This window comes from Nannospalax galili, unplaced genomic scaffold (assembly GCF_000622305.1).
Source record: "Nannospalax galili isolate Female #2095 unplaced genomic scaffold, S.galili_v1.0 scaffold18, whole genome shotgun sequence".
Taxonomy (NCBI): Eukaryota; Metazoa; Chordata; class Mammalia; order Rodentia; family Spalacidae; genus Nannospalax; species Nannospalax galili.
Genome location: NW_008346548.1, coordinates 10,613,625 through 10,624,798, shown reverse-complemented (window position 1 = coordinate 10,624,798; position 11,174 = coordinate 10,613,625). Strand labels below are relative to the sequence as shown.

The window sequence follows — 11,174 nt, the reverse complement described above, 5'->3', positions numbered from 1 at the left end:
CCCCTCGTAAGAAAATAATGCTGGCTGGCGCCCGCACCTCCCAGTCGCTCCCAGTCCTCTTGGAGGAAAGGGCACCCGCTGCGTCTCGATGCCGGGACCCCTGCCGAGCCTCCCTCGCTGCCACCTCGCCCGGAGAGCCGCTGCGCTCCGCTTAGACGCTTAGACAGAAGCTGCAAGCACCGCGCCCGGGCACTGCCAGCTTCGGAGAGGCGCCGCCCGCAAGGACACCTCTCCGTCTCGCCTCGTCCGCAACTCCCCGGCCCTCGGAGAGCTCGTCTGGAACCAGGAGTCCAGACGTCGCTGCGCGCAGAGCGTCCCCGCTGCCCCAGCTCCGACCCAACTCCATCTGGGACCTGAGACTCTAGACGCCGGATTCTCAGTTACTTGTCACCTCGGGGCTGCGCCTGTCCTCCCAGCTAGCCTTCTCGTTGTCCTCCACCGCTCAGGACGGGGGTGCCAAGATGCCCCGCTGCTGCGCAGGGCCCCGGGCCGCCCCCGACGTGTGACCCCAGCCTGGTCCCCCTGCTCGGCCGTCCGCCCTCTCCTTGGAGACCCCCGGCCCGGCCCCCGGGGGAAGAGGAAGAAGACGACGAGGCCGAGGGGGGGATGTCCGGCTCCAAAAGCGTGAGCCCCCCGGGCTACGCGGCGCAGACAGCGACGCCGGCACCCCGGGGAGGCCCCGAGCATCGCTCCGCGTGGGGAGAAGCCGATTCCCGCGCCAATGGCTACCCCCACGCCCCGGGGGGTTCGGCCCGCGGCTCCACCAAGAAACCCGGGGGGGCGGTGACCCCGCAGCAGCAGCAGCGCCTGGCCAGCCGCTGGCGCGACGACGATGACGAGCCTCCGCTGAGTGGCGACGACCCCCTGGCCGGGGGCTTCGGCTTCAGCTTCCGTTCCAAGTCGGCTTGGCAGGAGCGCGGCGGCGACGACTGCGGTCGCGGCAGCCGGCGACAGCGAAGGGGTGCGGCTGGAGGGGGCAGCACACGGGCGCCCCCTGCGGGTGGCGGCGGCAGCTCCGCGGCCGCGGCGGCTGCAGCGGGTGGGACAGAAGTGCGTCCACGATCTGTGGAGCTGGGCCTGGAGGAGCGGCGGGGCAAGGGCCGCACAGCCGACGAACTGGAGCCGGGTGCCGTCGAGGACGGCGAAGGGTCCGGGGATGGCGGCAGCTCCGTGGGGTCAGGTTCTGGGCCCGGCGCGGTGCTGTCGTTGGGCGCCTGCTGCATGGCCTTGCTGCAGATATTCCGCTCTAAGAAGTTCCCGTCGGACAAACTGGAGCGGCTGTACCAGCGCTACTTCTTCCGCCTGAACCAGAGCAGCCTCACCATGCTCATGGCCGTGCTGGTACTCGTGTGCCTGGTCATGCTGGCTTTCCACGCAGCGCGGCCCCCGCTCCAGCTACCCTACCTGGCCGTGCTGGCGGTCGCCGTGGGCGTGATCCTCGTCATGGCCGTGCTCTGCAACCGTGCAGCCTTCCACCAGGACCACATGGGCCTGGCCTGCTATGCGCTCATCGCAGTGGTGCTGGCCGTCCAGGTGGTAGGCCTGTTGCTGCCACAGCCACGCAGCGCCTCTGAGGGCATATGGTGGACCGTGTTCTTCATCTATACCATCTATACACTGCTGCCTGTGCGCATGCGGGCCGCCGTGCTCAGCGGGGTGCTCCTGTCTGCCCTCCACCTGGCCATCGCTCTGCGCACCAACGCCCAGGACCAGTTCCTGCTAAAGCAGGTAGGGGCCCACCTGGCCACAGGGACTGGATTGGGGATGGGCAGGCACTGGCCTGATTCTAGAGAAAAGGGATCCAACCTATACCAATTAAAGTGGTAAAAGTAGCCATAGGGACATGGTTTCTTGCCCTTCCCTGCAGCTTCCAGGCCCAGCTTTTTTAATCTAGGAAAGTGTTCTCTTGTATTATTTGTAATGTTCTTGGCCTGGTAGAAGACGTGCTTCAAACTAAGCATAATTGCCAATTCAGGTGAGAAAGGCAGGTTTGAAAAAATTGCACAGAGAGTCCCTATCTCTTCCAGAGCTTCTGATCCTGTATACAAAAGGCTCCTTATAAAAGTGACTGGACCCCTTTAGCAGCCAACCACTTGAGGACCATGGTGGGTTTGTTAGGTGGTCCTGAATATAGGGTTGTGGAGAAGAGACCCTGAGTACCCCTTTCCCAAACTTAAGGAGGATACTATAGTTCTACTACATGAAGCTGGGCTGTTGGGAGCTAGAGATACTCTTGAAGGAGGACTGACAAGTTTGTCCCTTCCCAAAGAGCCTCAAGACAAAAAGCTGCCTTTAGCAGAGGTGGGAAAGTGCTGCTGAGATGTGGGAGATGGCAGTCTCTTCTCAGCTTGAACAGACAGCTGGTGCTGAACATCATAGTCCCTTCTAGTGGGCACTCCTGGTTATTACTGTGGTGGGGGCTTGTCAGGGGAAATCTAGAATTGTGGACTCAGAAGGGCATAAAACTGCTTGGTTAACTGGTGACTCAGGCTTGCTTGCTGTTCTGACCTCAGGGTGAGACAGCCCCTCAGACATCCACACCCTGTTCTCTGTCCCAGTCTATGAGCCCTGCTGGGCCTGCTTATTTGCATGTTGCTCCACTGGAAAGTCAAGTGGGGTCTTGCAGCAGGCAAGTGTCATAACCCAGGACCCCACTGCACCCCCCTACAGTACTCTTCACAGCATCCTGTTGTCTTTGCTTCCCTCTTCCCTACTTCTGCCTTCTTCCCCAGACTTTGATTCTCTTGAGTGCCCATCATTCTTGGGGCACTCACTTGTGTGGTCCGGATGTATCCTCTCCCATAGGGAAGAGCACTGATAATGAGCTCTGGCTGAGCCCACAGAGTGGGTTGGAAGGGAGGAACATGTAACCTCTCTGGGCCCCAGGTTCCTCTTCTAAAGAATGAGAGGGTTGACTGTACCCTTTCATCTGTGCTGAGCTATACCTCCTACAAGAATCTTCTCTCATGGCCACACTGGGCTTTCTCCCTTCTGCATGGTTAATGGTGGAGCCAGAGCCATTGTTGGAGCACTTGTTTATTCTCTGGCACTCATTTTTACTACCTGTCTAGTGTAAACTCCTTGAGGTCTTGAGAATACCCTGCCCCCCAGCACAGAATATTTACTGATTTAATAGCCATTTGCCATTTTGCTTGGGGTTCAGTAAGTAGAGTAGGTAGAGTTGTTAATATTAAGGTAGTTTTCCTGATGGGGCATCAGAAGGGAGTGGGATCTTAGAGATCAGCTTTGAACATGAGAACAATCATTTGAGACATGGTGGTTTGAAAAAGTTACTACTATTGTTATTACTTATAAAGGCTCCAACTCTTGATCTGTGGACTCATGCTGTCAGGTGGGTGTTGTGCCTCTGGGGGTATGTGTGTGTCTGTGTTGGGTGAGCACAGCTTTTCTGTAGAAAGAAGGACTTCTCCTACAAATGGAGCAGTGGAGGTTTCCAGGATTACCTCAAGGTGTTTACAGAGTAGGATTTGGGAGTGAGGTTTGATAATAGCTGCAGCCTCATTTTAGCATGAACTATTGCAACCTCATCTGCCTGATGAACTGCGCTGTATGGTTGCTTAGACAAATTTCTCTTTCCTCCCTCCCCATCCATTCCCATTCCCAGCTCTTTTCCCACTGTGGTCTTCAAACTTTTCCTTGGCTGCAGGATTTTAAGTATATTTACACTTAATTTTTCTTGATCTGCTTTGAGTACAGCAGAGCTTGTTACAGAACAGTTCAAGACAAGTGAATGCAAACATTCTATTTGGTTTCAGAGAAAACTATCTTTTTGTTTGTTTGGACTTGATTTACCTTTGTGATTACACATTATCTAAAATTTATCTTTCTTGAGCAGACTGTGCTAGGTGATGGGGAAACAGTGGGACAGTCCAGTATTAACCTCTGCCTCAGATTACCCTAGGGAGCAGCAGGTGTTTGAGAGTGACTTGGGTTAGATGCTTAGTTCTTTTTCTCTAATGAAGATGCATGCTCAGGGGAGGCTGTGACAGTGTTGGGGCTTTGACAGTTCCCACCCACATTGACTTGAGCACACAGTAGGCCCTCAGTAAATTGTGTGGGCATTTCTTCACTTCTGCAAGGCTACCCTCCACCCTCCAACAGACCAGGTGCTCAGCATGATCTGCCTTATGCAGTTTATTTTTCTCCAGCCCCTCTTATGTGTGGACTCTGTCCTTGACTCCAGTGGCAGTATTTGGTTTCTTAATCGGTTGGTTTTACTCAAGAGACAAATAAGACACAAAAGGTGGTGGGGCTAGAGAGATGGCTCAGCAGTTAAGAACACTGATTGTTCTTGCAGAAGACCCAAGTTTGAATCCCAGCACCCACATGGCAGCTAACAACTGTCTGTAACTCCAGTCCCAGGGGATCCGACAGCCTCTTCTGACCCCTACCGGCATTGCACAACACGGGTAAACTTACCTACATGCAGGCAATACACCCATACAGGTAAAATAAAAATAATAATAATTTAAAAAAAAGAGAGACACAAGGTGGTGGTGCTTGGTGCATCGTTATTTCCTTTCTGCCTCTACCGCTTACCTTTCCCTGCAGGTCTGTTACCCTCCTCCTCTGTCCTTTCCCTCTCCCTACCTGACCCTTTCCTTTCTTTTACTTCCCTCTTTTACCCCTCCTCCTCCAGTTCCCCTGTTATTCTCTGTCCATCTCTCCTTTCCTTGGCCCCATAGCTCATTCTGCCTTTCTTTTACTTCTGTTCTTGGCCTCTGAGCCTCTTCAGTTGTCTCTTCATCCCCTCACTGGGGTACAGTAGGAGCGTCATGATTTTTTTTTTTTTTTTTGCCTCCTTTGCCTGTTAGAAGTCCCTGTGCTACACCCATACCATAAATAACACTCGAGCATCTGCCAAACACATTCCTCACTTGTGTTAATAGGCTGCAATGATGCTGGAGCCTGTTGCCATGGCAACCTCATTTTTGTTTGACTGTATCCCACTCTGCTACATAAAGTCTCTGTGTGCACTCACACATAAACAAGCATGCTCCCACAACTATTACCCATGCTTGGCTGTCAAAGAATATTTTATATTTTAGAGACAATGTCCTTGGGTTCTGTGGGAGTGAGATGGTCATTTGAGCTCAAGAAGATGGTTGCCTTGTCTGCCTTAGAGATACCCTAGGAGGTGATAATGGATGGAAGAGCTCTTTGAGAAGTAGAGAGCCTTGTTCAAATGTAGGGTTTTATTATGCAGCCACATTAAGCCTGCCTGACCTGGCTTCTAGGGAGAAAATTCTGACCCTGAGTGGGTCTCTAAGAGCTTAGAGTGTGGTTCCCATCCTCTCTCTGCTCTATCCTCCTTCAACTCCATAATCCTCTCCTCCAGTCCCTTTGGGAAAAGCTTAGAGATTTCCTGCATGCCTTCTTTTGTGCCTGTTTGAACCCACAACTGTCACCAGTTGTTCCAGCTATCAGAATGGCACAGGCACTGTGTGGGTGATGTTCTGTGACTGAGCACGTGTGACTGTCTGCCTCAAAGAGGCAAGGGATGGGTGGGGATGTGAATCAGGAATTGAGCCCGTGGCTGCCCAGGGACATGCACGTGTGTGTACGTGCACTTACTTACCTGTGCTTGTCGGTCCACCGGGCAGGCTGGCTGGCTCTGGTGTTGGGGGCTGGGGAAACCTTTTAGAGGAGATCGTGTGGTTCTGCCCTGTTTGTTTTAGAGTAGTTGCTGTCTTCTTATGGACCTCTTACCTTTCTGATTATTCATCCTACCCTGACCTGGGCTCCTCTTCATTGAGACTAAGAACTGGGCTCGAGATGTCAGCTCTCCTGCCCCATGGACACCACCCATCTCTTTCCTGCACCCCACCTGCTCCACAGCCCTGTAATGCCTGCAGAGACATTGCCTCCTCCCTCTGGAACATGACTCAGAAGCTTTCTAATGGGTCACTGTGGCTTCTCCAAGTACAGTGCTGGGTGGTGTGGAGAAGGACACAGCATTGTCTACCACCAATTATTTTCTTATCACCTCTATTTCTATTCAGGAGTTATCTGGCCACAAGTGAATCCCACAAGCACAACAGGCTGGGGTGGGGGACTGACTTTAAATTTAGTGTAGAGGAGGGTTTGTTTATCTTCCCTAGAGGCTAATTGTGTTTGCCAGTTATGATTCCTAATTGTTTTACATTCTATTGCTTCCTTCTCTGGGCAGCTAGGACAGGTGCTTGGAGGGTAGCAAAAGTAGCGCCTGGCAGGGGTTTGAGCAGGGTTGCTGGATAGAGAATCATCTGCTAGGTCCCAGGGGAACTGTGATTTGAGGAGGAAGGACTCCAAAAACTGTGACAACTTAGCTCAGGAGCAGAATGTCCAGTTGCTGTGTTTGCAGGAGTGTGCACCGTTAATAATTCAGTTGAGTTGATCTGTAAGTCAGAACATTGGTTCTGTGCGCTGAGGAACAGTGTACACACTCATGTTTGGATACAGGTTCTCCTGTGTAGATAGTCTCTGGCCATGAGTGTATTAAAGGGGGCAGTTGGCAGCACAACAGGGCTATTGCCCAGGCGTGGGCCAGGCCATCTCCTCTTCTGAGCCTTGTGAATGGGACTGCCATGGTGATCCCAACCAAATGTGGAAGCAGGAGTGAGGCCATGAGCCCCAGGAAGGGGCTATGACTTGGCTATGCCAGCTCCTTGCTGGGCGACTTTTGGTCCACAATGCCTGTGTGGTAGCTCACATAATTTTATTCATCTTGTGGCAGGCCCAGTTTGTGATCATTTGCTTCCCAGGAGCATAGTCTGTGTTGGGAATGGAATGTTTGCTCCAGGGACTTCACCATGCTTGTTCCCATAAATCCTTTGGGTACAGTTACATAAGTGATATTCTAGCATATTCTTCTCTCATCCATACTTATCACGTGGGGGTAGCTGGTTCATAGAGGGCAAGATCAGCATTCATTTTCTTTCCTAAACAAAACTTGATGGAGCTAAGTGGAAAGCTGGAGCTGTGCTCTTGAACAACGATTTCACTGATTCTTTTATTGAAGCAGTATCTCCAGCATGAAATGGGGAAGTAGAAGTCAGGACTCACCTTTATCTTATCAGAGTATTTTGTTCTTTGATCCCTACACACACACACACACACACACACACACACAGTTTTCTCTTCTCAGGCAGTGTTTAGTTGCATGACAGGGAAGATCTCTACAGCACTATAAACAAAATCTTGGGGGACTCTAGTTAACAGACAGTAAGTTTAATGTGAGCCCAACTTTTGAGTGACTGTGGAAAAGGCGGACAGGAATCTTGGTTCTGCTTATAGGAGATCCAGGTCACAGGAAGATGGAGACCCTGTCGAAGGTATGGCATTTAATCCTAAAATTCAGAGGAAGGTGACCAGCTTGGTAAGAGAATCCAAGACCTTGAATTCTAAGAGAACATTTGATAGAATAAGGGATATTGTAGAGGAAAAAAAAATCCAATGAAGTAGAAAATGTGTGACTGCTGAGGCCTCTGTTGTTGGAGTTTACAGGAGAAGCTTATTTTTTGTTGCTTCCAAGGGCAGGTTTGGGACAAATAGCTGAAACTAGTGGACAGATTTGGACTCCAGGCAGAATATCTTTCTGGCCACTGGTTGCAACGACTAAACCAGATGCTCTCTGTCAGTGGAGGTGTTCGAGTGAAAACACAAAGACTGCCATGCAGCTTTGAGAGAGCCTACTTGGGTTAGTTTATCATTGAATCCTAACCTTGTTTCATCATAATCCCTTGGGAAGTTTTTTTTTTTTTAAAAAATGCAGTTTCCTAGGCCTCACTAGAAAATGCAGCTTCCAAAGATGTGGGGTAGTGGCCAGAAATGGATCTTTTCTATTTTTATTTTTTGGTACTAGGCATCAAATCAAGGACCTTGAGCATGCTAAGCACCTGCTGCACTCAGCTATACCTCCAGCCTGGATTTATTGTTTTAAATAGCTTAGATCTCCTATTCCAAGCCCTCCAGGTAGTCTTAATGATCAGCTTTCACATTTGGGAGGCAAGATGAGCTTTCAGGTTATACCCAACCCTAGGATTTTGTGGCTCAGTGTCTTGTGGCAGCAGGACAGTCCCCCAGAGCCCTCAGCAGTAGCCTCAGCCTTACACTCTTTTCAGTACATTAGTCTTTTTTCATTAGAACAAAAGACCATAACTTTATGAAGAAAGGGTTTATTTACTAAAGTTTTGGAAGTTCAAGGGCGCAGGGCTGGTGTTGGCTTATTTCTGGTGAGGGCCGTGTTACACTATGGTGGGTAGCAGAGGCAGGAGCCTGTGTTAGGACCAAGTGGTCACATCTTAAATTAGGAGCAGAGAAAGCTGAATGAGACTAAACTCAGGCTTTTCTAACTAGCCCCTTGGGCTAGGGATGGAAACCAGGTACAGTCAAATATGCCTGTAATCCTAAAGGTAGAGGGTGAAGGATCAAAAGTTCAAGGTCATCCTCAGCTATATAGTAAGTTTGAGGTCAGCCTGGACTACATGAAACCCTGTCTCAAAAAACCGAAACAAAACAAACCCCTTTGTAAAAACTACTGTGGAGTCACAGTACTACCAAGGGATCATGCAAGAAATACCTCACTTTGCTAATTACCTTAAGAACTACCACTAGGCTCCACCTTTCAAAGGTTCCACCATCTCCCAGTGGTGCCAACCCTTTAATCACAATGGATCCTTGGGAAGACCAAACCATACCCAGACCATAGTAGTCGGCCTTTGTTTAAAGAAGCAGCCTTCTTCCATTCCTGCAGGCTAGCTGAGTGGGCATCCAGGTGGAACTGGTGATTGAGTGCGTATTCAGGGATGAAGGTCTGGCGGGTGATTGGATGATGGTAGCAATGAAAGGATGGGAGATATGCCCAACCTCGGACTCCTGTTTTCCACTCATCCCTCCCCCGCCATTCTAGCCCCTCTTTCCAGTTGGAGGCAGAGTAATTTGTGGCCACTGTGCCACTGTGATGGGGTAGAGGTAGTGGAAAGGGGGAACTTAGGTTTGCTACTGGTTTATTCATTCATTTCTCTGATGAATGGATATGGAAAACACTGAGGGCCTATAGAAGGTAGAGAAGGAGGAGGTCAGGAGTGCAGGAGCAGGGCAGAAGATAGGAAGGAGTTAAGGAATTAGGAGGTGGTTTGAAGGAGGGGAAGTAGGATTTAAGGAAAGGGTAAGAGATTGGAGCTGCTAGTTTAGTGGGGAGGACTCTGGAGTGGGGGCAGGGTTGCCTATAGGAACAATGGGACATAGTCAGGGAAGAGGGGGAGACAAACAAAACACAGGGAGACAGAGAGGCTTTGTTCTTTAGGCCAGCCTCTTGTATCAGCCTGAAATGTGATAGAACCCCCCCCATGCCTCTTGCTCTTGGCGGGTTATGCCATGTTACTGTGGGCTGAGGCTTCCTGACATCACTCTTCAGCCCTCCTCTTAGGGGCTTCCTGGGTATTGCACAGAGCTCACTGTAGTCCAACTGTGCTTTTGGAGGGGTCCGTAGGGTTCCAGGGCCTCATGTCCATCAGTACTGTGTACATAGTAGGTGCTCAGTGAGGATTTGAATGAACAAACGAATGAATGAATGGGTGGTGGAGTGGGTGGATATATGCACGCCGACTCTAGCCTGTGCTGAAGTGCTAGACCAACACCTCCACAGAAGGAAGCCACGCAGCTCGGCTTGGAAGCTTATTTTGGTGGGTTGTAATCCTAAACTCTGAGCAGGGCTTCCAAAACCCTCCTGCAGCAATTTAAAACGTGTGCCTTAGAAATGGAGCTGCCGCCTGGTGCTGCCGGTACTGTGTCACTTCACGATTGGGAAACCATCATGCAGTCATTCTCTCAGTCTTCCCCATTCATTTTGATAATCATCGGTGGTTATCAGTGCCTCCTGTGACTCAGGCACTGTGCTAGGCTGAGGGACTGTGGAGATGGTTCACCTGGGTCCCAGCTTTCTCATGATTGCCTTCAGTCCTGAGTGTATCCCTGAGAGGGACATGAACCCATGTTTCACAGATACATGCACAATCTGTGTCAAATAAATTGGGAAACACAGTCAGCCTTCTGAATCTGTAGGTTCTGCACCTGTGGATCCAACTATTGCAAATTGAAAATATTTGAGAAAAACAGTTGTGTCTGTACTGAGCATGTACAGAGTTCTTTTTCTTGTCACTATTCCCCAAACAGAACAGTATAATAATTTCACATGCTATTTACATTATATTAGGTGATACAAGCAATCTAGAGATGATTTAAGACATGGGTGGATGTATGTAAGTTATATGTAAATACCACACTATTTTATATAAGGGACTTGAGCACTTGTAGATTTTGGCATCTGAAGTGGGTCCTGGAACCAGTCCCCTGAGGACTGTGAAGAATGACTACACAAGGTTGAACAGAATTCTTAGACCTAACAGCTTTTAATATATTAATATGCATAAAAAGTTCTCAAGAGGGGGATTTAATGACGTCTTTATCAAACATATAGAGCCCAGACCAGTTTTTTCAAACATAAGGAACTTGGAGCACTAGTGTTAGTTAGCATACACTTCACTCTCTGGAGTTACTCTCTGTCCAGTCTCCTGCCTCTGAGATAGACCTACCCAAGGGCACCACGTCAGGATGTATATTTGGCAGCTTGCCTTCCTTAGAAGAAGATTGTCCAAGCTGCATTGGCTGGCTGCCTGTTTTCAAGTCTCATTCTCCATCTGGGTCAGAAATCCTTTATAAAATAAAATGATGGGGCTAGACAGGGCCGGGTAGATGCCTCCTCATCTAGTGTTGACTTCTTTTAGTGTTCTAGAGTTTTCCTGCTGGCATTAGACGTAGAGCAGGCTGCGCTTCTGTGTAATGACCCTTTGGTGACGTGAGCTCTGTTGAATGTCATTCTAGAACTTTTGCTTTGATTACTGAGTGTGTGCCCATGAGGAAGTAGTGATGGGCCATTCTAGAGCATCCTTTTCCCCTAAATGCCTGTTCTTTCTTTCCTATCCTGACTCTAAATTCTTTATGAGAAAGCACATAAAGAATACTGATCCTAGGTGTTGAGTAGGTACTGGGTCTGCTCCACACTGGGCACTGGGCTGATAATCCACCACATGCAGGACCTCATTTTGTTTATTTGTTTTTTTTTGGAGACAGATACACACTATAGGCCAGGTTGACCTTTTTTTTTTTTTAAT

At 49.7% G+C, this 11,174-nt stretch overlaps 1 protein-coding gene across 2 annotated transcripts in view; it reads left to right on the top strand.

Moving 5' to 3' along the window:
• Nucleotides 1-16: 16 nt before the first annotated feature.
• Nucleotides 17-11,174, top strand: part of Adcy5 (adenylate cyclase 5) — a 158,593-nt gene continuing 147,435 nt past the window's right edge. The window contains exon 1 of one of the 2 annotated variants that reach the window (XM_029568213.1): nucleotides 17-1,728. In XM_029568213.1, coding sequence (XP_029424073.1) covers nucleotides 607-1,728 — 1,122 coding nt within the window. In that variant the 5' untranslated portion in view covers nucleotides 17-606. The remainder of the gene's footprint in view (nucleotides 1,729-11,174) is intronic. The other variant, XM_008842955.3, reaches the window with a different exon arrangement.